This window comes from Mytilus edulis, chromosome 3, assembly GCF_963676685.1.
Source record: "Mytilus edulis chromosome 3, xbMytEdul2.2, whole genome shotgun sequence".
In the NCBI taxonomy this organism is placed as follows: domain Eukaryota; kingdom Metazoa; phylum Mollusca; class Bivalvia; order Mytilida; family Mytilidae; genus Mytilus; species Mytilus edulis.
In genome coordinates, this window is record NC_092346.1 from 676,361 (window position 1) to 701,506 (window position 25,146).

The following is a 25,146-nucleotide window of genomic DNA, read 5'->3' on the forward strand; positions in this document are numbered from 1 at the left end:
TGCGTTTTGCTTTGTGTCAATCTGATGAGTTAAGCCCTTTTCAACTGATTTTTGTAGTTCGTTTTATTTTGTACTTCACACCACTGTCCCAGGTTAGCAGAGGGTTTTGACCCCTCTAACATGTTTTAGCCCGTCACATTATGTGCATGTTAAATTGAGAAAGGAAATGCGGAATGTGTCAAACTGACAACAACCCGACCATAGAACAGACTACAGCCGAAGGCCACCAATGGGTCTTCAATGTAGCGAGAAACTCCCGCACCCGTAGGCGTCCTTCAGCTGGCCCCTTAAAAATATGTATACTAGTACAGTGGTAATGGACGTCATACTAGACTCCGAATTATACACAAGAAACTAAAATTAAAAATGTGCCTGTCCCAAGTCAGGAGCCTGAGTTGATATCGTTTGTTGGTGCGTTTTGGATTTTTTTTATTCGGTCATTTTTTGTTGTTGTGCATGTACATTATTTAGGCCGTTAGTATTCTTTTGAAATGTTTAACTAGTATAATATCATTTCGGGGACTTTCATAGCTGACTATGCGGTATGGGTTTCGTTCATTGTTGAAGGTCGTAATGTAGCCTATAGTTTTTAATTTCTGTGGCATTTCACTTGTGAAGAGTTATCTAATTGGCAAACATACCACACCATTCTTCTTTTTTATTGTAATGTGCTAATTTAATTTGGAGTGAAACGCACCTTATGAAAGCTGTCTTCGAACCAACTAAGTTTTGACAGGCTTGTGATCGCTGAAAACGAACTTCCTAAAACCATTCGATCATCGAGATGACATTGTTAAAAGCGAAAACAAAAATCACTATAAATGCCATCATTTAACGGTTTTTATCAAATACCGAAGTTTATGTTTCTTCAATTATATTCATGAGGCTGTCATGTATATTTTACTCACGAGCTTTTACAAGAAGAATTGATTGCATATAAATAGTTACTTTGGTTATATGATGTACAGATAGTACTTAAAACTAAAGACGGTGTAATTATACACATATCAACATGGTTAAACTACATTTATTATCAGTCAACAATAGTCATTGGAAATTCAAAACAAAACAGAAAGTCCTTGTTGGCACCCCTCAAGTCCCATTGTACGACAATCTGGATCTGTAAAAGTAATGGTAACAACTAAAATTTAATAACGAATGCATTAATGTGACATTTAATTAACATTCTTGTGTAAATTGTATATAATTTTGTACAGTTTTGTGAAATGTCTATGTGTAAGAACAAATTAATTAACATACAATATGCACGTCTTGTTATAGGACACGATCGAGATGAAAGGCAGAAAATTTAAACTGGGTTACTGCCACTGAAAAATAATGGCACGTTGGACTAGAGGCCAATTTGTACCTATCGCATGACATCTTCGAACCCTCATAGTTGTTGTAGGAATTATTCATCATGCAGGGAGCGAGACACCGATAAAACACTCAGTCTTACTGGACGCGGGCAGCTGAGAATTTAATCGGCCCTACTTAGACAATGGTATTACAGCCGGTGACAAGAGTCGGCATTGAGGATTTGCGAAGAGGAGTCTCAAAGTTTTTTCTCTTGGTCGCATAATTACGTCCGCTATATTGTACACAAATAATAATAAAATTGAGAATGGAAATGGGGAATGTCACTGTGTCAAAGCTTGCATACAAGTATAAAAGAATCCTATATTACAAACAGAATATGTATTTGTTTGCAAAGAAAATTTCACTTACATTTGGATAGCTCTTCATGACGAAAAATTCACTGCTGTAAACATATTCCATATTTTGTTTGATAGGACATGTTATTCCGCATTCATTACAACCATTAGGATTAGGCATGTTAAACTTTATAGGAATACCGGCGAGTATGCCAAAAATCTCGGCATCCAACGTGGTAGAACTTGCAGCTGCAAATACAAATAATAAAAATTAACCTGCGAATACGAATATATAACTATCGTCATGCTGTAGTAGGAATTAGAACTAACGAATAAGAATAAAAACCGTCATGCTGTAGTAGGAATTGGTACTAATGAATAAGAATAAAAACCGTCAAGCAAAGATGAATTAAAAAAAAAATCAGCCTCAGTCTTTTCCTTCATGATTTGTTCATAACAATTTGGCTTATTATGATCTTCCTAAAATTCATCTCGATACAACTTGTTCATTAATTTCAGAAACAGTCTTTTATGTCCGTGCCACCAAAACCAGTATCACAAGTATGTTTATAAAAATCATGCATAAAATACTTACGTGAAACAAAATCTACTTTGACTGTTACATTAACTCCATGATGGAAAACACAGGGAAGTTTATCACAAGGACTAATATTGACTTTTTTAAGGTTCTGAGGTCCATTCTCTGAAAATAAGAATTTAATATCAGTAATTAAAACTATTATACATTACAACTATAAGTTATCTTACAAGTATAGTACTAGGCGATTTTGTTGTTACCATCTTTTCTTTTCATTTCGCATTGTTTTGTTCAGTGTTTTAAACTATCTTTCATGCAGTTGGGACGGACTATTGAAAAAGGACTACTTTACTCATATCTTAACAATTCAATCTCACTAATACGAGACACATCTACGGCAACTTGGAGCTATTTGCACTCATTAAATTTATGTAGTATTCCTCACGACTACACCAAAATAATAAGTATATACCAAATACACACAAAGGAACCGTACGTCCAATTGATTTTCAAGGGGTAGGGCTCTTTTGGAAATCAACAATTAGTAGGAACTGAAGGGAAAACTTTAAGGACCCAGCAGGAATAACACGAATAGTCTCAACGAAAACAGGTCTCCAATGCTTAACAGAGTATCAAATGTTCAGGTCGTCCAGCATATTGCCAAAATGAATATCAGACGTTTTTTTTTAAAGTTAAATCGTGACAAATTCTGAATATAATTGCGCCAAATTCCAATTTACAAATTATTGCAGTTACATTTCACTTATAGGGAACTCTTGACTAATTCAAAATCCTGGTTTCGCACTTGGAACATGATACAAAATTGTTCAAGTTAAATGCGAAGCTAATAAATATGTAGGACACGAGTGTTATAAAGTCCAAATTTGAACGAAATTAGAGATATTAACACCGCAAGACGTTCAAAGAGTACAAAAAATAAGAAAGACAAAACATTGAGCTAGTATATTTGTAATTTCCTGGTGGAAGCAAAACATATGAAGGGAAGAGGGATTTATGCTATAAATTTACTTTTGATGAAATTTTCATATTATCCCCGGCCCATTATCCCCCACCCCCTAAAAACCCGCAAACGATTTAAAACGTTTTCATTGGGGTCCTCCAGATCTTCTTACGGAAAATCCTGGATCCACAATAGAGAGGCTATCCCAGAAAGTCATGTCGTTTGCATCAGACTGCAAACGTGTATATGTAACAAAATATTTGTTCCGGCGTGACATTTGTTCCAAATGTCATATGGAAAATGTTCCACCAGAACTTATGTCACAGAAAATATGTTCCAGCACTATAAAATTTGTTCCGGAACTAATTTTTTAATCAAGTGTGAATTAAGTTCCGGAATAAAAATCACAGCACCATGAGTTTTGTTCCAATATTAAAATTTAAAAAAAAAAAAGTGAAATAAGTTCCTGTGATTTTAGTTTTGAACAAAGTTATTTTATAGAAAATCAATGAAAATGTTCTGCTGTTTACCTGTACATGATATAATGACAAAAACTTCTTTCCATACTTTCTCTCTATTATTGTTGGTCAACATTATTATCAGTTTATACACTGTAATCAGTAAAGTAGTAGCTATTTATATAATGAAATACAATTTTAATCAATCAAATGTTTTAAACTAGTTCATGATATAATTTAAATAAATAAATAAAACAAAGAAATACATACTGCAGTATTTGAATTGAATGTCAATCGCTACCGTCAACCCGGCGAGCATCAGAAGGACGAGAGATGTTGTTGAGGTTTCCATTTTTGTTCAGTACTCGTGAAGACCGCCGTTGCACGCGTGATTTCTTTTAATTATCAGAATTCAAGCCATTGTCTTGGTTTTTATATAAAACTGAGTCACGTGAATGCACAATGGGATAGTTCAATTACCTTCGGGTGTATGGAAGACTGATTGGGTCAAAATTGGTGACGATCTAAAATATTTAAATGTTAAATCTATTCATCTAATATAATATTCTAAAATGAAAACTGTAGTTTTTCCTTGATAGAAGTACATGTAAATAGAAATGCACGAAAATCAACCAAACACACTATCAAAGAATAATTTAAATATCGGTAGAATTTTTTTTTGTCAAATTCGGATTTTTATAAATCAGTAATGGTTTACAAGTACCTCCTGAACCTACACAAAATCTAAAAATTGAAATAAAAAAATAATTCATTTTGGCCAACTATATATTACTAGTTATTTAGATTGAGAATACAAATAACATAAAACAAAGCTCTCCTCTATTACGGTTGGGTATAGATTCAGAGAATAGAGTAATGGGGGGGGGGGGGGGGAGGGGGTTTGGGGGGGGGGGGGGTCGGTTAAACTGACGAATAGAGAGAATTCAAAGCATAAATATTACAAAATTTTCTTCCAGTTTTTACCTACTTGTGTCTCTCTATTGTACATGTGTATTGTATGCTTGCTGTCCTGTTGTCGTTTCACCCGTACATGAATTTTTCCACGTTGTCAATTAAGGTATGCGAACCTACTAATAATAGTCTTCCTATAGAGCTCAGTAGAATCATATTTTCAAATAAAAGGAAAGATAAGAAGGACGCAATCCACGAGGAGGGGACAGGGTGATCTCTTCTTATATACACACAGACGTACTGCTTGTATCGGTCAGATTTTAAAATTTCAAACATATAAATGTAGTTCAATTTCACGGAGGTAATATATCAATGGGTAGGAATAAATATGCGAATGGGTCATAAATGTTCATCTTTTGTAAAGATTTTTCCCTATAAATTAAATGAATGAGTAAGAATTTCCGCGTAAATCATGCAATATATGAAATGGGGTTTCAACCCCAGTCGGACGTCTGTAGCGAAATTTGTATGTTGAGACCCGCGTGGGGAAATAAAAATGCATACACTTTTGTACACCAATTACAAAGCAAAAACACAATCTAGGATTTACAGACGTCTCGATCTATAATTGTTTATTTTTATTTTCAAAGAAAGGGTTGGCGAGATACAATGTAGCATTGATACTCTTTAATGTTCTTAATATATGTCGTTCGTTATCTGTCGTAATTTTATAATATTCCGATAAAATATAAATTAGATCTAAATTTGGAAGAATGCGGTCCATCTTTGGATTTTTATCTAATAGACACTTGAATTTAATCAACCGTTACTTTATCTGACTATTTATGGAAACCACTCTACAGGATTGGATTCAAAAGCTTAAAGTTTATCATTCGTTTAGTAAACTATTTTCACCTTTGATCTGTCGAAGACACACCTTTCGGCTTGTACCATACGTGTGTCATAATGCCACCTTAACTATTAATGTATTAGTCTTGCAAATATCAAAAGAATATAGATACCAACCTCCGCCCTTTCATAATCTGAAACAATAGTGTAACATCATAACATAGAAAGACACATTATAAAATATCAATTGAAATGGCTAAACTCAATCAAAAGACATTAACAGAAGTGAACATACACTGAACGAATAAATTCGATCTATGATATAATGTAAATACAAAATCAATAAGATAAGGAGTGAATTGATAAATGCAACAGTTGTATACCGCTGTGAGATTTATAAAAAAATATTAAAAAAAAACGAACCAATAACATTGAACAAAAATCCGCCAAATACAATAAGAAACACAGGTTAATGAAAATAATTTTGTTGTGTGTTATATAGTTTAAATGGAGAACGGAAATATTTGTTTGTTCATAAATATAACCACGAAGAAGCGAAAATTTATAGTCATACCATGCACTTTTCAAAGCTAGTATATAGACGAGATCTAACCCCGTATAATTAAACATCAAATAACAAGAAAGAATAACAATTAAAAAGTCAACTGTTCATGAAAAATTGAAAGGTCTTTCCTTCTTAATTAAAAAATATATGGTTTCTAAGGACTTTTATATTCATAACAAGTGGTTGCTAAGGACAAAAATCATTCCTAAGGATAAAACTATTCATAGTATTTAAAGTTAAAAAAATAAGTGATTTGCTAAGGACTTAAAAATGTCGTTGTTAGGGACAAAAATGTCATTTCCAGTATTAAAAATTTCATATTTATATTATTCATAGCCTTCTAAGTTAAAAAAATATATGGTTGCTAAGGTGTTTTATGTCGTTGCTAGGGACGTGGACCTCTGACCTTGACCTAATTTTAAAGATCTTATTATGCTGAACATTTTTGAAATTCAAAGTTTTTTTTCTATCTCTCACCTCTTTAGAGTTGTAAGCGAAAAAAATCATTTCGGACCCGAAAAACAGTTTTCGTGCCCTAGGTCCATAATAGTTGGTCCAGTAATTTTGAACCCAACATAACAAATGTAGATCTGGACAAGACACACATTTTTTCTGTTATATTTTTTCAGCCATCTTTTACAGTTATTGAGTATATCCGATAACAAACTAAGGTCAAAATCTAGGTCATGACCTTGACCTTTGACCTTAGATCAGTTTTCTTAGTCACCTAAATTGATGATCATTGGTGAAGATCCTAGGTGGCTACAACTTACGGTTTCTGAGTTTTAGTGGCCAACCGACATCGGTTAATTTTCGAAGGGGCATAACCCTACCAATGAGTCGTTGAATCTTTTCGATCCATATGTAACGAAGAATCAGGGTCTGTTCCTGAACAAATTCCACTCTTTGTTTTTTTCTACTTATTATGGTTACGGAGTTAGAATGATAACAAGGTTTTCGGTGTTAGAAAATGTAACGGGGTCGTGCCCTCACCACAAGATAGCTTTTGGTTAACCGATACTAGATACCTAATATCATTTTAACATGTCGCGTACTTTTTTTGGGGAAATGTCGTTAAAGTTTGGCGGAAAGAATAATAATAATAATCAGAAGAAATACAGTAAGGTCTTTCCTTATAGAAAAAGGAAAGACCTTAAATAGTATCACCAGGTCAAATTAACAAGAAATACGATTTGAGAGTGCTCGCAGTTACTGGCAGCTAGTAAAAAACAAAACAAATAAATAATTTAAAAAAAATCATGCATCAGAGACTAAAATCAACTTAAACACATCCAAGGGAATTTAGTATTTTAACGTCGTGGACAGTCAGTATTGTATACTATCTATGAAAGAATTTAGTAATAGCTTAAGAAATTTATGGTAACGAAATCCCTGACTTAATAATTAACCAGTGATGCATTGTTTACGTTCTTCAAAATCTATGACATCACTACACACATGAGCATAACGAACGAGTTGGGATATATAATCACCATATGATGGGGCCAAAGTAACATCGCCGTCTAGAAAAGGAAAATTAACAATAGGGAATGAAAAATCGCATTTTTTTTTGTCGTAAATTCTAGTATAGAGTTTGCCTTTAGAAATAGAAATGTGTAAATCTATGAAAGGAACATCTACTGCTATTTATGATAGATTAAGCTAAAGTAAGTTCCTTTTGATAAATTTCGTTAGTATATTTAGAGAACTCTGGATTATCTAACGAAAGAAATATCACCACGATAACGGTAGGTATTGTTGAATGTATCAACCAAATGTAACAATGATGGGTCTTTACTGAGTTTGGTAATAAACTAAGATTCTTAGCGATACAAGATTAGTTATTCAGGTCTCAGACAGGGTGTATTCCAGGACTTATATCTTCTTTATTATAGACAATAGTAATTTTAAAAGTATAGTGGCCCCCTCATTTAGAAAAGTTGTTTAAAATACAATGAATATTTTTCACTTTTATGTTAAAAACAAAATCTGTTGTTTTAAAGTAAATGTTTAGTGTTTATTCATTAAATGTAGACTCTAAAATAAGTTTAACAGAATAATCATAGACACAATGGGGCAAAATCACCTCATTTAAGGGGAAAAGGGGGGGGGGGGGGGTATAAAAAAAAAGGTAAATTTTAAACGAAAAATATAGTTATGTTACTTGGCGAAAAAAATAATAAAGTGGCGAAAAATATATTGTTTTGGCGAAAGAGGTGGCGAAAAAAATAATTGACCCAGGGGAAACCCAGTCTGTGACATTCCCGGCTTAGAGTTTATATCCCCTGAGCCGAAGGCGAAGGGGATATAAGCCCTAAGCCGGGAATGTCACAGTATATACCCTTTCTGAGACCTGAATTACACATATATTACGGATTACCCCTGACTTAATGTTATTTTCCAGTGCAGGTATTTGTTGACAACACATATATATTGAAAAACCCAACCTGATATGTTTGGCATACGTGAAGGATTTTCTAATTTGCTGTGAACATAATTTTATCGTGTATGTAATAATTTATAATAACACTTTTAACATTAAATTTAAGTATTAAAAGTGTAAAATGCGTGATTTTGTATCAAAAATGTATTATTGACTGAAGCACGTCATTATTTTCCCTCTGTGAGCCTCTGACAGTCTGATAGCTTTTGACTACGTCACATAGTAACCGGTGTTATGATGACGTTTTTGAGGTTCCAATTGGGGCAGTTTCCTGAATATATACTGACATATCTGTGTTGTTATCCAATCACAAACTTCGACACATTTGTAATCCGTAATAATATCTGCTGTTAAAGGGACCCAGTTATTGTTCATATGAATACCTACTTCTTGTCGATACACCATATCCTCAAAACGTACAAATATGTTGTTCAGGAGAATATTTAAAGCTTCAATCATATCTTCACATTTCCAGTAAGTGTATATATCTAGCATACTTTCCTTTTTCGTAACTTTCCTTTTTCGTTACAGAAAAAAGGCTCCTGTAATTCAGTGGTTGTCGTTTGTTGATATGTTACATGTTTGTTTTTCTTTAACTTTTGTACATAAGGCGTTAGTTTTCTCGTTTGAATTGTTTCCAGCCGTACGGTGACCTATAATTGTTAAGTTCTGTGTCATTTGGGCTCTTCTGGAGATTTGTCCAATTGGCAATTATTCCATACTAGTATCTTTTTTATATTCAAACGAGTTACAACAAATAGATTGACAATGAGATTTTTTAAAAGATCATTTAATTAAATATGAAAACTTTTCTTGATAAGATTGTGTGATTGTAGGAATGAGATATCACAAACATGTTTAACCCCGCCGCATTTTTGAGTCTGTCCCAAGCAAGAGCCTCTGACCTTTGTTAGTCTTTTATGCCTTTTAATTTTAATTAATTCATATGTTTTGGAGTTTAGCGTGACGTCCATTTGATTTGCACTTTACTAGTTCACATTTTTGTTTGGGAATGCCATGCAGCTGGAGCCCGCCTCCGGGTGCGGGATTTCTTCTCTGTGTTCACCCATTCATAGCTTAATACTGTTCTCAGCTATTTGGTCGGGTTGTTGTCCCATTGCCACATTTCCCATCTCCATTTTTAATTTTAATAGTTTTCATTATTTCTGGTGTGGGTTTCGGAGCGGGTGGCTGCTAATAAATGCCGTTTTCATTAATAGTTGAACTTCAAACCTTGACTTTACGTTCTCCAATGCTCCATCCCCGGAACTAAAATTGCTGCTGATGTTGATAAATGAAAACATAACTAAGTATTATTGGAGTTTAGGATGACGTCCATTTTTACTGAACTAGTACACTATTTTGTTTAGGGTCCAGCTGAAGCCCGCCCCCGGGTGCTGGATTTTCTTGCTGTGTTGAAGAACAATTGGTAGCCGTCGGCTGTGTTCTTCTCTTATGTCGGGCTGCTGTCTCTTTGACACAATCCCAATAACCATTCTTTATTTTATTGCTATACAATATGAAAACTTATGGTCTTACAATGAACGTATATTTTCACAGTAAACAAGGTCATGTTCTCTGTATATTGCGTCTCCTGACTAAATCCTATGGATGTAAATATAGGAAGATGTGGTATGAGTGCCAATGAGACAACTCACCATCCAAATAACAATTTATAAAAGTAAACCATTATAGGTAAAATTGAGAATGGAAATGGGGAATGTGTCAAAGAGACAACAACCCGCCCAAATAAAAAACAACAGCAGAGGGTCACCAACAACTCACCATCCAAATAACAATTTATAAAAGTAAACCATTATAGGTAAAATTGAGAATGGAAATGGGGAATGTGTCAAAGAGACAACAACCCGCCCAAATAAAAAACAACAGCAGAGGGTCACCAATGTACGGCCTTCAACACAGAGCCTTGGCTCACACCGAACACCAAGCTATAAAGGGCCCCAAAATTACTAGTGTAAAACCATTCAAACGGGAAAACCAACGGTGTAATGATTGATACTTTAGTTTGAGAGAACATGATTTATTTATTAGTAGTAATTTGGTTTGCACTTTTTTACAGTAACTGCGAGTAATCGTGGACCCGTACTTTCTTTCTCTGGTCTCTCATTGAGTTATCTTAGTGTGTTGTGCTTACATGATAAGCCGGTCAAGCCATTTTCAAACTATTTTTTTTTAGTTTGTTCTTATGCTTTACTGTCACGACACTCTCCCGGACATAGAGGATGGTTGCAAATGTATAAAAAAAAATATGAAAAGGCCGGACATTCTGGATCTGAATTTTAACCAACTATTTTTGACTTAAAGAAGTAATTTTTGCTATTGCCAAACTATGCCACATTGGTCAACTTGTATACTTATAATATGTACTTTTTACTTGTATATGAAGTTAATTGTTTGTAGTAATATTTTGTTCTATTCACTTTTGTATGGACTCATACGAATGCTATTCCAAAGATATAATAAATATACGAGTTTATTGGAAATAAAACTAGGAAATTGTTCGAAAACATGGTTATTTTACGAAATATAACAAAATATTTAACATTTTTGTTTGGCTGTCATTCACTATAGCTATTTTAGTTGACAATCTCTGTTGGGAACTTGAAGCAAACCATATCGTGATGTTCATCCTTTACCTCGAACTCAACTGTTACTCTCAACTGAAAATAAATACAACATTTATTGCAAATGCCATAAAAAAAATTATTATATGGTTACAAATCAGTGTGAGTTTCCGTCATTTGTTTACAGAGTAACCGTTGGTAGTGACATTGTTCTTATATTTATTGTTTTTATCATACACACTCATATTATTTGCTGTTAATTTCTGTAGCTGTTATTACTTTTTTTTTCACGATAAACAAAATGCTAAATCGTCATTTATAAACTTCACTTACTCCTATAATGAGTGTGTCAATGTGTTTTGTAATTCTAGCAATTTTTCTGTAGTTGTAAACTTGTTGTATTGATGATCATTTTGTAATAGTTTTTCACAATTTTCAGGAAAAAAGACTGAAATGCTAAAATTGTTAAACTTTCGTCATCTTATTTCAAAACTTCAACAAAGGTTAAATGATAGTTTCAGTCATTTTCGTAGATTTTCGTTAGTGCTTACCATAATTTTTACATATTATTCAGCATGTTTTGCAATTCTGTTTACTATTAGTAGATTCTCTTTAATCCTTATGTTATATTTTAACAAAGATGGTCATGTTGGTTGACATAAGCATAATTTATAAATTACAATCCAATAATCATCTTAAAAACATTAACGGTACCAATTTTCCTGCACCAGATGCGCATTTCGACAATACATGTCTCTTCAGTGATGCTCGTGGCCAAAATATTTGAAATCCAAAGCTTATATAAAAGATGAAGAGCTATACTCCAAAAGGTCCAAAAAGTATAACCAAATCCGTGAAAGGAATCAGAGCTTTTCATGAGGGAGATACATTCTTTAATTTATAATAGATTCTTACATTTTGTAACAGCAAATTTTAATAACACAAACAATCCGTATTTTCATGCCAGTACCGAAGTACTGGCTACTGGGCTGGTGATACCCTCGGGGACTCACAGTCCACCAGCATAGGCATCGACCCAGTGGTAGTAATAACATTAATGGTACTAATTTTCCTGCACCAGATGCGCATTTAATTTGGTTTGAATAGAATAGTTCCGAAAAAATGAAGTTCGAGAAAGTTAAGTGATGTCAAAAAGTTTTGTAAAAGTTCCCTTTGTTTACAAAACTATTATGTAGTGTACAATTTCATCAGAATACAACACATTCGAATCTAAAAATACATACCAATGGATATACGGGATTTACATATATTTGGTTTGAGTATACAATTGTTTCGCCATTTACGATTGGACAATGATCTACATTATTATTAGCACATGCATCTTTTGGGATTCCCACAAAAGGAATTGGTATAAATCCCAGAATTCCATGAACTGATGTTGTTACACTTCTTGTGTCGACTTCTGCAATGATAATCAAACTATTAACAAAAAAAAGGTAAATTCATAAAAGTATGAATTCATAGAACCTGACAAAACCAAATAAATTATATAAAAAAATTTAAATCAAGTCCTGACCAGTATCACAACATTGTATACTATAAGTATGTTGCAGAACATGGCATAGAGAGTATAAACTTGCTCTATACGCCGTCTGAATGATAATGATACTGAATATTGCTGTTCATTTAAGCTTGTCATTTTAAAGTTAATTCCGCTTATGTTACACCGAAACCCTTACACGCGTAACCCTAACAAAGTAATTTTATGATTAATTATCTTTCATCTACAGTGCAACGATATATATTTTTTTTTTCGATTTTAACAAGCAAAAATGTTGTTATATAACCCGCGTCTATTTTGCAATTCCCTTTTACCTTTAACTTTGATGAATTAATTATATATTAGGTTAACTTTTTTGTCAGATCTTGTTCAATATAGAATAGTTATCAAAAGTACCAGGATTATAATTTAGTACGCCAGGCGCGTATCGTCTACATAAGACTCATCAGTAACGCTCATATCTAAAGAATGGGTGTGGTGTGCTATTCACTTGCAAACATTGGGCAATAGTTGGCCTTATTTAGAATTTGTCCCCTATTGCCCATTATTTGTTAAATTGGAGCAAATAATTTCAAAAGAGTACCTGTGTTTCGATATGTATTTGTTGTGGTATCAACCAATCAAATTTGATGTAACTTACTTGAGGTAAATGTAATGGCGACTGTAACATTTGTTCCACGTTTCAATTTACAAGGTTCTGCTGTACAAGGGCTGATGTCAATTGATTTGACAAGTCCATCTCGGGAACCTGTATAGACAAAATATAAGTAAAAATCTCACTTCATTTATTTTCCAAGCAACGACCTATATATAAATAAAGGCAACAGTAATATACGTACCGTTGTTCGAAAGTCATCAATTAATTTTTGCCAGTTCATTATTTGTACACACATTTGCTTCATGTAACATAATTACATGATCATATAGATTGTCATGTTCGACATTAGTTGTGACTTATCAATAATATGTACTAAATTATTGTATAATTCATGTTCATGTAATAGTTTCTCCACGTGAACACGTTTGTGTAGTCGTCGAATAATTTGGAAGTTATATGTAAAACTAGTTCGATACTGACACTGTTGTCCTACATTTAATGTAATGCCTTATAATAGATAAGCAGAATAAGTACTATTAAACTGACTAGGTGCAGTCACATAAATACATTATCTATAGAGAAAAGTAGGCTAATGTACCAACTTCGGTATATTTGTTCCCAAAATCAAATGTTTGACATGACACTTTTGTTTTGGTGCATTGTGACGTAGATTGCAGCTGTACGTGTTGTTACACGGATATGTGTGTCAGGTCTTAAAGCAATAGATACACAGATACAATCTTACACCAAAGTCGAAACTTACAATACAATATAATTAATAAAAGCAGTAGTTTCTCTTTTCTATAGCTCTGCCAATAATTTCGCTACATTTGACGATTAAAAAAAAATATTTGTTTGACTTAGAAATTACAAATAAAGATATATTAGCTTCAATTATTTACCAATATTTGCTCATACTTATTAGAGTTTGAAATTCATATTGCATCGAATGATAAATAGAAATGTTAATTTATCAGAAGAGGGATGTTTGAATTGCAATAATGAAAACAAAAACATATCTTTAGAAAAAATAAAATGAGAATCACTGAAACTCGATTTCTTAGATGAATTGTAGGTCAGACAAAAAGCCATCTTTAATAAGATACGTGGCACAACATCGAATCTTGAGACTTATATGTAGAGAATGAATGTCATTAGGTTTATATTTATTGGACATGCTACTATGAAATCAAAAATTTGAAGAATATCAAAAGATTTTAACAAAAATAAAATATCGGCCTCTTTTGGACAAGATCCTCTTGATGTGAGTTTAAGACGGGGTTGTATGGAGCGGAATACATTTTCTTGATGATTCAATTGAAAGGAGATCTAGAAGATAAATTATGAATTTTGAGCATTTTCAGAGCACTGAGTTAACAAAGGTTAACGGTTCAAAATTTATATCTGATGATTTTACATACGAATATATTTTTAATAAGTACATACATACTACATATACTAGTTTATATTCGATTTTAGGCAAAAAAATATGTTACATACCACAGTCCCTATAGTTATGAATGACGACAGCAGAAGCTGCGACCAAAACACAAGAGAAAATTGTCAACTTGATCATAATGTAGAATGTCCAGTGGAAGTATGGTCAGTTAGTAAAGAATTATGATGATAGCAGCCATGTCTTATAGTCGTATTCGGGAGAGTTCATTCTAAGGTCAAGTGGGGATAGACAAAGGCTGTCACTCTCTAAATTTGTACCAGTATCAATATGATTAATCTTTAAAATATAAAAATAAAAAAATTGAGGCGAAAACACATTAATGTAAAATGTTAATTACTGATTATTAAAAAAAAACCAATGATGTAGTATTAATATTTCTTGCCTTTCCTCCCCTAATCAACAACGTTTGAGATGTTCCGAATTCTCCATTAATGTCACACGAGAACATGGCACCATATTCAGCTTTATTGATGGTCTGATGTATATAGTCCAAAGTTCATCAAGAAAAGAAAATCATACGACGTCTTATTCAAGTATCTATAATAAATCGAATGATCTTTCAATTTGAATCAAATTTAATTTTCTTGACTTAATTATTTTAATTACAAAGAATATATTATGAGAAAAGATAAATAAAAAATTAGGGTTGAGATCCACATTTTATGATTCTGATTATCTGAGCTGTATTTGGCAAAATTTTAGGAATTTTTGAACCCCAATGCTCTTTATCTTCGTACTTTATTTGGCCTTTTTAACATTTTTTTATTCGATCGTCACTGATGAGTCTTATGAAGACGAAATGCGCGTCAATCCTGGTATCTATGATGAGTTTCTTCTGAACACATTCTTGTTATATTTTTTTGGGGGGACGAGAAGGTTTTTGTATGCTCTGAACTTTTTTAACCAGCGAGTGTTATTTACAATTTCAATATAAAATTGGAAGAAGCGATATTACACGTTTTATATCAATTTCTTGTTGAAAAACAAATAGGTAACTTCACTCGAACTTTCGAAGATTGAAATTCAATGCCTGAATTTAACTTACTGTTGGACAGAAAAGGGGTTTTTGTTCCCGTAAGAGACAACGACCCCGTAGTTGAATTATAAATCCGGCACCGGCTGTTCAATTTCCATATATAATGTACGCTATGCATTCTATCCCCAAAACTTTAAATTTTTTCAATATATACTGGATAACTCGAAATATATAACAAGCATTTAATAAACAAAATTTAATAATACTTTTAGATATTTGGATGATATTTTGGCTCTCAATAATGACGACTTTAGTATGTATATTAATGAAATTTATCCTGTTGAACTTACTTTAAATAAAGCTAATACTAACAATGATCATTGCCATTTTCTCGATCTTGATATCTATATCACTAATGGAAAGCTGAATACTAAAATTTATGAAAAAAGGGATGATTTTTATTTCCTATCGTTAATTATCCGTTTTTAGATGGTGACGTTCCCTTGTCACCATCTTACGGTGTTAATATATCTCAACTTGTACGATTCGCTCGTGTATGTAACAATGTTTTAGATTTTAACGAGAGAAATTTATGTATTACTGAAAAATTATTACACCAGGGTTTTCGATATCACAAATTAGTCAAAACATTTACTAAATTTTATCATCGGTATAAAGACATCATTCGTAAATATAGCTCAACATGCAGACTTCTTATACGTTCAGGTATTTCACATCCAATTTTTTATGGAAATATTTTTTATAAAGCACAAAGGTGTCAGTATTCACCTCAGATACTTACAAAATCTTTGAATAGACTTATTAAGAAGGGATATAATTACGATACTGTTGTCAAGTCATTAAAGATTGCATATTTTGGCGTTAATATTGAGTCACTGATAAGGTCTTTGCATCGGAACTAAACACATTTATTCTAAAAACAGTTGTTGGCATGACACGGGATATATATGTTATGATGGTATGATACTAAAACCCTAACGGGAAGGATTGTGCCTGATGTTCATATGATGAAATCATAATCTTTCAGTCAGTTTAATTGAAGTCTGGAGCTGGCATGTCAGTTAACTGCTAGTAGTCTGTTGTTATTTATGTATTGTTGTCATTTTGTTTATTTTCTTTCGTTACATCTTCTGACATCAGACTCGGACTTCTCTTGAACTGAATTTTAATGTACGTATTGTTATGCGTTTACTTTTCTACATTGGTTAGATGTATAGGGGGAGGGTTGAGATCACACAAACATGTTTAACCCCGCCGTATTTTTGAGCCTGTCCCAAGTCAGGAGCCTCTGGCCTTTGTTAGTCTTGTATTATTTTAATTTTAGTTTCTTGTGTACAATTTGGAAATTAGTATGGCGTTCATTATCACTGGACAAGTATATATTTGTTTAGGGGCCAGCTGAGGGACGCCTCCGGGTGCGGGAATTTCTCGCTACATTGAAGACCTGTTGGTGACCTTCTGCTGTTGTTTTTTATTTGGTCGGGTTGTTGTCTTTTTGACACATTCCCCATTTCCATTCTCAATTTTATTTACTTTGGTTTTCAGATAGTAATTGAAGTACCGTTTGACTTATATGTAAACTATAAAATACCTGTTGTGTTCGAGATTATAGGTAATGACATGTATATCCAAAAGTTATGGCCCTAAGTTACCTTTAGATTTTCAGTTTTGTTAATGACAGGACAGATTGACAAAAGCTTTTTATTAGATTTTTAGATAATATAGGTCACGTTCAAATTGGTTATAATTTTTTTTTTTTATTTTTATTTTTTTTTTATTGTGAAAATGTTTTCATGTAAGCGATTGTATTTGTGATCTCAAATAACCTTATTCTAGTTTTCAATTATAATTTGAGTTTTAATTCCACATGCTAATAGTTATCAAAGGTACCAGGATTATAATTTAGTACACCAGACGCGCGTTTCTTCTACATAAGACTCATCAGTGACGCTCATATCAAAATATTTATAAAGCCAAACAAGTACAAAGTTGAAGAGCATTGAGGATCCAATTTTCCAAAACGATATGCCAAATACGGCTAAGGTAATCTACGCCTGGGATAAGAAAATCCTTAGTTTTTTTTCGAAAAATTCAAAGTTTTGTAAACAGGAAATTTATAAAAAAAAAATAAAAAAATGACCCCATTAAGGCTAAGTGGTTCAAGAGGTTTCACTTCTTTCTTATAATTCCGAAATAAAAGTTCGCACACAATTCTTCTGACTTCACAACAAATGTCAAAATTCCGTAGCACATGGCACAGATAAATGATATAGGATTAATTGCACAGCAATGCTCATGATAATACCTTTAAAAAATTTAACATACGTATCATGCCTCTGAGGTCACAAACGCATTTTTATACCAGTTTACGATTATGATAAGATTTACTTTTTTTTACTTTAGTTTTTACTCCGTTTCTGTTCGTAGTAGATTAGAAGAATGAATTCACTGATTTGCCGATTTATATCAAGAAACGTGTTTTCTGACCTTTGAGCAAATACCATTATATAGAAACATTAAGGGTACAATCAACATTTATACAAGTTACATTGTCTAAAGTTTAAAATTCTAGATATTATTTTTTTATTAAATTATTCTGGACATTACAATACAGATATACGAACGTAAGCGAACAGCAAATAAAGGCAACATTATTAAACCGCTGTTCGAAATTCATAAGTAGATTGAGAAAAAAACAAATCCGGGTTACAAACTAAAACTGATTGAAACACATCAAATATACGACACAACAGAAACACAACATTAAAATGTAACACACACACAAACGAACTATAATTTAACAATTGTTATTTTCCTGACTTGGTACAGGACATTTTAATAAAAAAAAAAAGGGGGGTGGGTTGAACCTGGTTTTGTGGCATGGCAAACCTCCCGCTTTTCTAACTTTATCTAAAACTATATCGCCACGCGTCTGCATGTTCCATCAGTACAGGTTAAACTAGCTGTGATTGTTGATGTGCTATGATTATAATGCATGCTCTCCACCCAACGATCCCTTTTTTCCTTTGATTACATTACCGCAACGAATAGGTTCATTTTGCTAACCATTCAGTGCCAAATATTTTATTCAGCGGGAAAATGGATAAACAGGTCGTTAATAATTTTTCCATTTGTCATCTCGATGTTTTTGAATACATGACTATACAATATGGGATTTTCTTATTGTTGAAGACCGTAAGATGTCCTATAGTGGCTTACATCCACTTCAGTTGGTATGGTTGATAGTTGGTATCATTGTCAATCAACCCTTTATTGTTTGTCCCTAATATTTTATTAACTGTGAATTTGCATTCAGATATCGCAACTCAAATTTATTCGTTCATAGTGTGTTAATTTACGTTTTTTTTATTGAGTTAAGTCTGACAATTAATATTTTATCGTGTATTTTTCTATGTTGTGATGTTATGCTATTGTTTCAGAAAAAGGGAGAAGGATTGGTACCATTAAAACATTTAATCCCGCTTCAAATGTTTGCACCTATCCTAAGTCAGGAATCTGATTTACAGTAGTTGTCGTTTGTTTATATAATTTATACGTGCTTCTCATTTTTAGTTTTTTATATAGATTATACCATTGGTTTTACCGTTTGAATGATTTTACACTAGTAATTTGGGGGCCCTTTATAGCTTGTTGTTCGGTGTGAGCCAAGGCTCCGTGTTGAAGGCCGTACATTGACTTATAATGGTTTACTTTTATAAATTGTTATGTGGATTGAGAGTTGTCTCATTGGCACTTACATCACATCTTCCTATATCTACTCATTCCCTTATTTTCACTAGGAAATTCCTAGTGGGAAATTATGTCTAATCTTGATTCTTATGGTTGTATAATGGGTATGATAAAAGAATATAAATGTGTAGTAGGTACCTACTTAAGTTGTTGAGCCGATTTGATTCAGTATTTAATTAACACCAAAACAATCCTCTACAATGAACGTGATCTTATATAGTTCTGGACTAATATTCCTAACACCATGTGTGTATAAACTTTGAATATAATCTGATTGTTCTCTCTGATCAACTTACGATTTTGACATCACGATGACCGTCAGGGCATTCCGATGAATCGTTGCCACAGAGATTTCTACAGACGTTACTTTCGTTTTTGACTGGTAACTGATCTATAAATACGCGGACATTACCGAGTGCAAAATAACCTTATCGCTTGTTATAAATTCATTTCTTCAATTAATACTCAAACAAATATTTTATTTTAGAACATAAATTAATAATAGGAAAATGTTTTGTCGTTACAAATATATATATGAGTAAATAATCAAATAATCATTAATATATTTGCACACGTTCAGAAAAATTGTGCTAACGCATGCGGAGAATATCGTAAGAACGCTTTGCGTGAAAATATGAACGCCTACCCAAATCCAATGTATTAGAAAAATCGAATTATTGCATAAAAGTGTTCACCATGCACTTGAACTGCACTATTATTAGAATAGTAGAATAGAATAATACACAAATGGATGAAAATTATATTTAAATGTAACTGTATACAAATATTAAAATAATATATAACAACAAACCAGAGTATACTGATTTGAATCACTACAATCAGAGACATATATACTAAATGTTTATATGTCGCTGGAACAATATAATGTTTATTACGGTGAGGTTGAATTTCCTGACATTTATTCATCTTCCACGCACGAACTTGTTTCAGAAAAAGAACTGTTTTTATTTTCTTTCTGAGACAAGTGCTTGTGACCATCTACAAGAACTTGCAGTCATCCGTTGTTCAGTACTTCAGTACTATGATAGTTCTTCTGTGTACTTTTAATATGCGTGTATATTACCTCATAGACAATTTGTAGTATAGTGACCTCGCTAGATCAAAACCGGAGCACTTCTGTAATCTTATAACGTACTCATAATAAAAGAAAAAAATGTGTATGTAAATCTCACATAAGTTCGCCCTTTCTTGTTAAGGATTTGAAGGTAATGATTAAGCCTTAATATTAATATAAAGCATAGAAATAACAAGATTTTTCATGTTTTGATATGTTAGCAATTTACTATTTTGATAAATATTATTATGATTTACATAAAATAACCACACTTTGATTAAATAAAAATTAGTAAGGGTTATACGGAACCCCGTGTCTCGCCTAGCTTTTCTGTTAGACACAGGCTCACCAAAATTGGGGGCATGATTATCAAAATTTCCCCTTTAAATACTATCTTTTGATTTTGAGAAGAGTCTGTCTAAGTTTGGTAAAAATAAAAAATGATTATAAATCTAATAAATGTTCAAAACCTATAACAGCAGACTGCATGCAATGTTTACTGGGAAAAAACTAAGTTCATTAATAAGTAATATACAAAATTTCCTTCTAGATACAAGCTTTTGATCATAAACAATTTCTCTTCAAGTTTGGTACAAATCCAGGATAGTTTAAGAAAATTATTAGAATTTAAAAAACTTTAACCGCAGAGTAAATGTAACTGTTAAATGCAGAAAAATCAAGTCTATTTATAAGTAAAATACGGACAAACAGGGTTTTTTGACAACATTTACTGCTGGATACTATCTTATGATTATAAACAAGCGTCAGGCCAAGTTTTGGTCGAAATCCAGAATATTTTAAGAAAGTGATTTAAATTTCCAAAACAGAGTGAATATTTGTGAACGATGACGACTATATCGACGGAATATAGGATCTCTTTGTCCCATTTTTGCGACAAAAGTCGGATGCTCGACAAAAATAATCAACTTTTCAGGAAAAGGATAAATCGTGAAAGAATAAGAGAGATGTATATGTAAATTTACTGGACAGGACTTAACTTTACTCATGCCAAGTATTTCAGTATTTGAAACAAAGATTTGAAAAGTGCAAATTTAACAAAGACTTATAGGGGAATGCAATGGTGACATTACACTATAGCTTGCCTTTTAAGATACTTAAAGGTTTAGATGATATAATTGTAGAGTCAAAGTTGGAAGTAGACATTTGCGTTTATGTTCGAGTCACTTTTTTCCCTTTGTTGTCCATTTCTTTAGTGTTTCCATTGTTTTTATTTGATATGTTGTTTTTGAAATATTTGAAATACATTTTGTTAGAACGGATCGTTCCATATATATTTGGTATCTTTATTGACTATTTCACGTAATTCAAATGGAAATGTCTTTTTTATAATTATAGGGTGATTTCATCTGTTCGAGAACAATTATCTTTAAATTTGCATATTGGTCAATCACTATGAGTGTATAAAGCGATATTCCTATATTAAGGTTTCTTGCTAAAAATTTGTATATATACTAAGAAATGAGTTCAAATTTGCCTTATTTTGTAAATTACAGATAAAATTCTGTCATAAAATTCATTAGAATTTCGTCTACATAAAACTCATCAGTGACGCTATAAGTAGAAAGTAAACAAAGTATAAAGTTGAAGAGCATTGAGGAACTTCAATTCCAAAAAGGTGTGCCAAATAAGGCTACGGTAATCTATGCTTGGGATAAGAAAATCCTTAGTATTTGGAATAGTTCATACTTTTGCAAACAGTTAATTTATACAAATGACCATAAGATTGATGTTCATGTCAACACCGAAGTCCTGATTTCTATGGGCTTATGATACCCTCGGGGACGAAACGTCCACCAGCAATGGCATCGACCCAGTGGTGTAAAAAGTTAGCAAAGGTACCAGGCTTGATTAATGATGTGCTATGGTCATCATGCATGTTGTGCACCCAACGTCCTTCTTTCGATCCTTTTATTCCTTGATAACATTACTGCACCGAATTCAGTGGCAAACATTTTATTTACGTTCATTTGGCAATCAACAAAAATTAAGATGGATATACAAAACAATATTGAATGGGATAATGGGATAACGTTTCCTTATTGTTGAAGACCGTAAGATGACCTATAGTGGCTTACATTCACTTCATTTGGTTATGGTTGCTAATTGGTATCATTGCCAATCATACCGCATACCCTTATTTTTACTAGGACATTCCTAGTGTGAAATCATGTCTAATCTTGATTCTAAGGGTTTTATAATGGGTATGATGAAAGAAGATAAATCAGTTGTGGGTACTACAAAGATGAAGAACAGAGAGTCAAAAAGTTGATTTTATATAGTTCTGGACTAGAATTACAGACATTATGTGTGCGGAAACCGCCAATATCATCTGATTGGTTATCTCCGATAAACTTACGATTTTATTTCTTGCATACATATTACCTCATAGATAATTTGTAGTATAGTGACCTCGCTAGATCGAAACCAGGCCACATCGTAATCTTAAAAAGAACTCATAATAAAAGAAATGAATTGGGAATGTAGATCACATTTAACTTCACCTTTTCTATCTTAAAGGATATAAAGGTAATATAAGGCTTGTCATAACATTTAGCCTAGAAATATCAAGATATTTATTTTTTTTGGTATTTAGCAATTCATATTTTAATGAATATTATCAATCAAAGTTTCGATGATTTATACCAGGATTTGTTAAACTAACCATTAGCAAGATAATGTTCGCTGATCGAGTTAGTAAACGATTGCCTTTGTTGGCTCGCCATTTAACTTCAATGGAGGGGTTACAGTTTTTTGTCCGAGTCAGACCTGTTTTATTTCAGTTTCTGAAAGCTATCAATAGCACTATTTTTTTTAATTTTACACTACAAGGTATGCGCGAACATTTGGGTTTTAGTTTTTCGACGCTATCAGTCAAAATATTTTTTCATAAAATAACCACACGTTGATTAAATAAACATAAGCAACATGTCAGGAAAAGGATGAATCGTATTAAAAAGAATTGGAGAAATATATATGATTCTTCTCAAACTTCAGGACTGGACAGGATATGACTTTAATCATGCCAAGTAGTTCTTTATTTGAAACAAAGCTTTGAAAAGTGCAAATTGAACGTGTTGTTTTCAATTTTTTAACAAAGGGAAAGCAATGGGGACATTACACTATAGTTTACCTTTTGATATATACAAAGGTTTAGATGAAATAGTTATAGAGTCAAAATTGGAAGTAGACATTTGTTGGTTTATCACTGTTGTCTCTTTGTTGTCAATTTTCCTTAGTATTTCCGTTGTTCTTTTTTGTCTGTTTTTGTTAATATTTTTGCAATAAGACCGGATCCCCCCAATTTCTGTTTATCTACATAATACTATCTTAAAATTTGCATATTAAATAATCACTATGAGAGTATATGGCATTGTGACTAGAATATGGTTTCTTGCTAAAAATGTGTTCACAAGCGTATTGTATATATACCTTGAAATAAGTTCAAATGTGCCTTATTTTGTAAATTACAGATATTACTCAGTCTTAATAATTCAATATAAATTATAGTACATTCTGAATGTGCATGCTAATTTGTTTCTTAATAATATTTTATGAATTAAATCCACTAATTTTACAGTTTACTACATGAATGTATTCTTCAAATTATTGGTTGTTTCATGTGAATAATTGAAGAGAATGATTATTTTAACTGATAACAGGGCTTAATAAAATAAAGACTTGTAGTTTTGAAAAGATGTCTGAAACACCCCAAAAAGTTTTATTTGAAGTCAGCGAGTTACATCACAAATTACAACATATTATGAAGCTTAGTGCAAGCTGTTAAACCGTCATACAAAATAAATTAAAGACATGCATGCATATTATTTACAGTTTTTGCAGACACAATATGACGACAAAAGTAATACAATAGTTTACAAATGAAGTAGTCTAGCATAAAAGCATACAAAATTCATTTTAGCAAGCAATAATGTAGCATTAAAAATTACTAGCACTTAAAATAAGTAAAAACTTAAAAGCAGAATAAAGTAAAAAGAAATACAAACAAAGGAAATATATTTTGGTGAAGTATACAATTATTATTATAATAGTTTTTATGATAGACATTATAGAAGTTTAATTAAGGTCTGTAGCGAGCATGTCAGTAACTGTCAGTCCTTTGTTGTTGTAAGTAGTATTGTAATTTTGCTTAGTTTCTTTTTTTACCTCACTGTGTGTTACCTATTCTGATATCAGACTTGGACTTTTTCAAACTACGTATTATTGTGCGTATTGTTGTGGTTTTTTTTTTCTACATTGGCTGGAGGTATAGGGGAAGGGTTAAGATCTCATAAAACATGACTAACCCCGCAGAATATTTTGGGCTTGTCCCAAGTCAGGAGCCTGTGACCTTTGTTAGTCTTGTATGATTTTTGATTTTAGTTCATATATATGTTTTGAAGTTAGGTATGGCGGTCCATTATCACTGAACTAGTACATTAGGGGCCAGCATGCTTTCGAGTGCGGGATGTTCTAGCTGTGTTGAAGACCCATTGTTGGTCTTCGGTTGTTTTTTTCTCTTTGGTCGGGTTGTTGTCACTTTTACATATTCTTCATTTCCGTTTTCAGTTTTATTCCAAACAATAAAAAAAATCTTAGATTGGTATCAGGTCATTTTCTTCAGAGAACATTATTAACTAGGGTTTGAACGTTTTTAACTGCAAAACGAACCAAAAGACAAAACAGCATACAAAAGACAACATAGAAAAAATGTAAAATAACAGCAATACCTCACTCCAAGAAAAATTCAAAACGGAAAGT

General features: G+C 32.4%; 1 protein-coding gene across 1 annotated transcript; it reads right to left on the minus strand.

The window, feature by feature from the left end:
* Nucleotides 1-1,009: 1,009 nt before the first annotated feature.
* On the minus strand, nt 1,010-14,682 carry LOC139518194 (uncharacterized). Its single transcript, XM_071309879.1, has 9 exons — nt 14,587-14,682; nt 13,129-13,236; nt 12,211-12,389; nt 10,980-11,062; nt 9,727-9,891; nt 3,883-3,968; nt 2,251-2,358; nt 1,729-1,904; nt 1,010-1,120 (listed from the first exon to the last, which is right to left on the minus strand). Exons 1-9 carry the CDS (start codon nt 14,660-14,662, stop codon nt 1,034-1,036), a joined length of 1,068 nt encoding a protein of 355 aa, XP_071165980.1. The 5' UTR covers nt 14,663-14,682; the 3' UTR covers nt 1,010-1,033.
* Between the last annotated feature and the right edge of the window lie 10,464 nt (nt 14,683-25,146).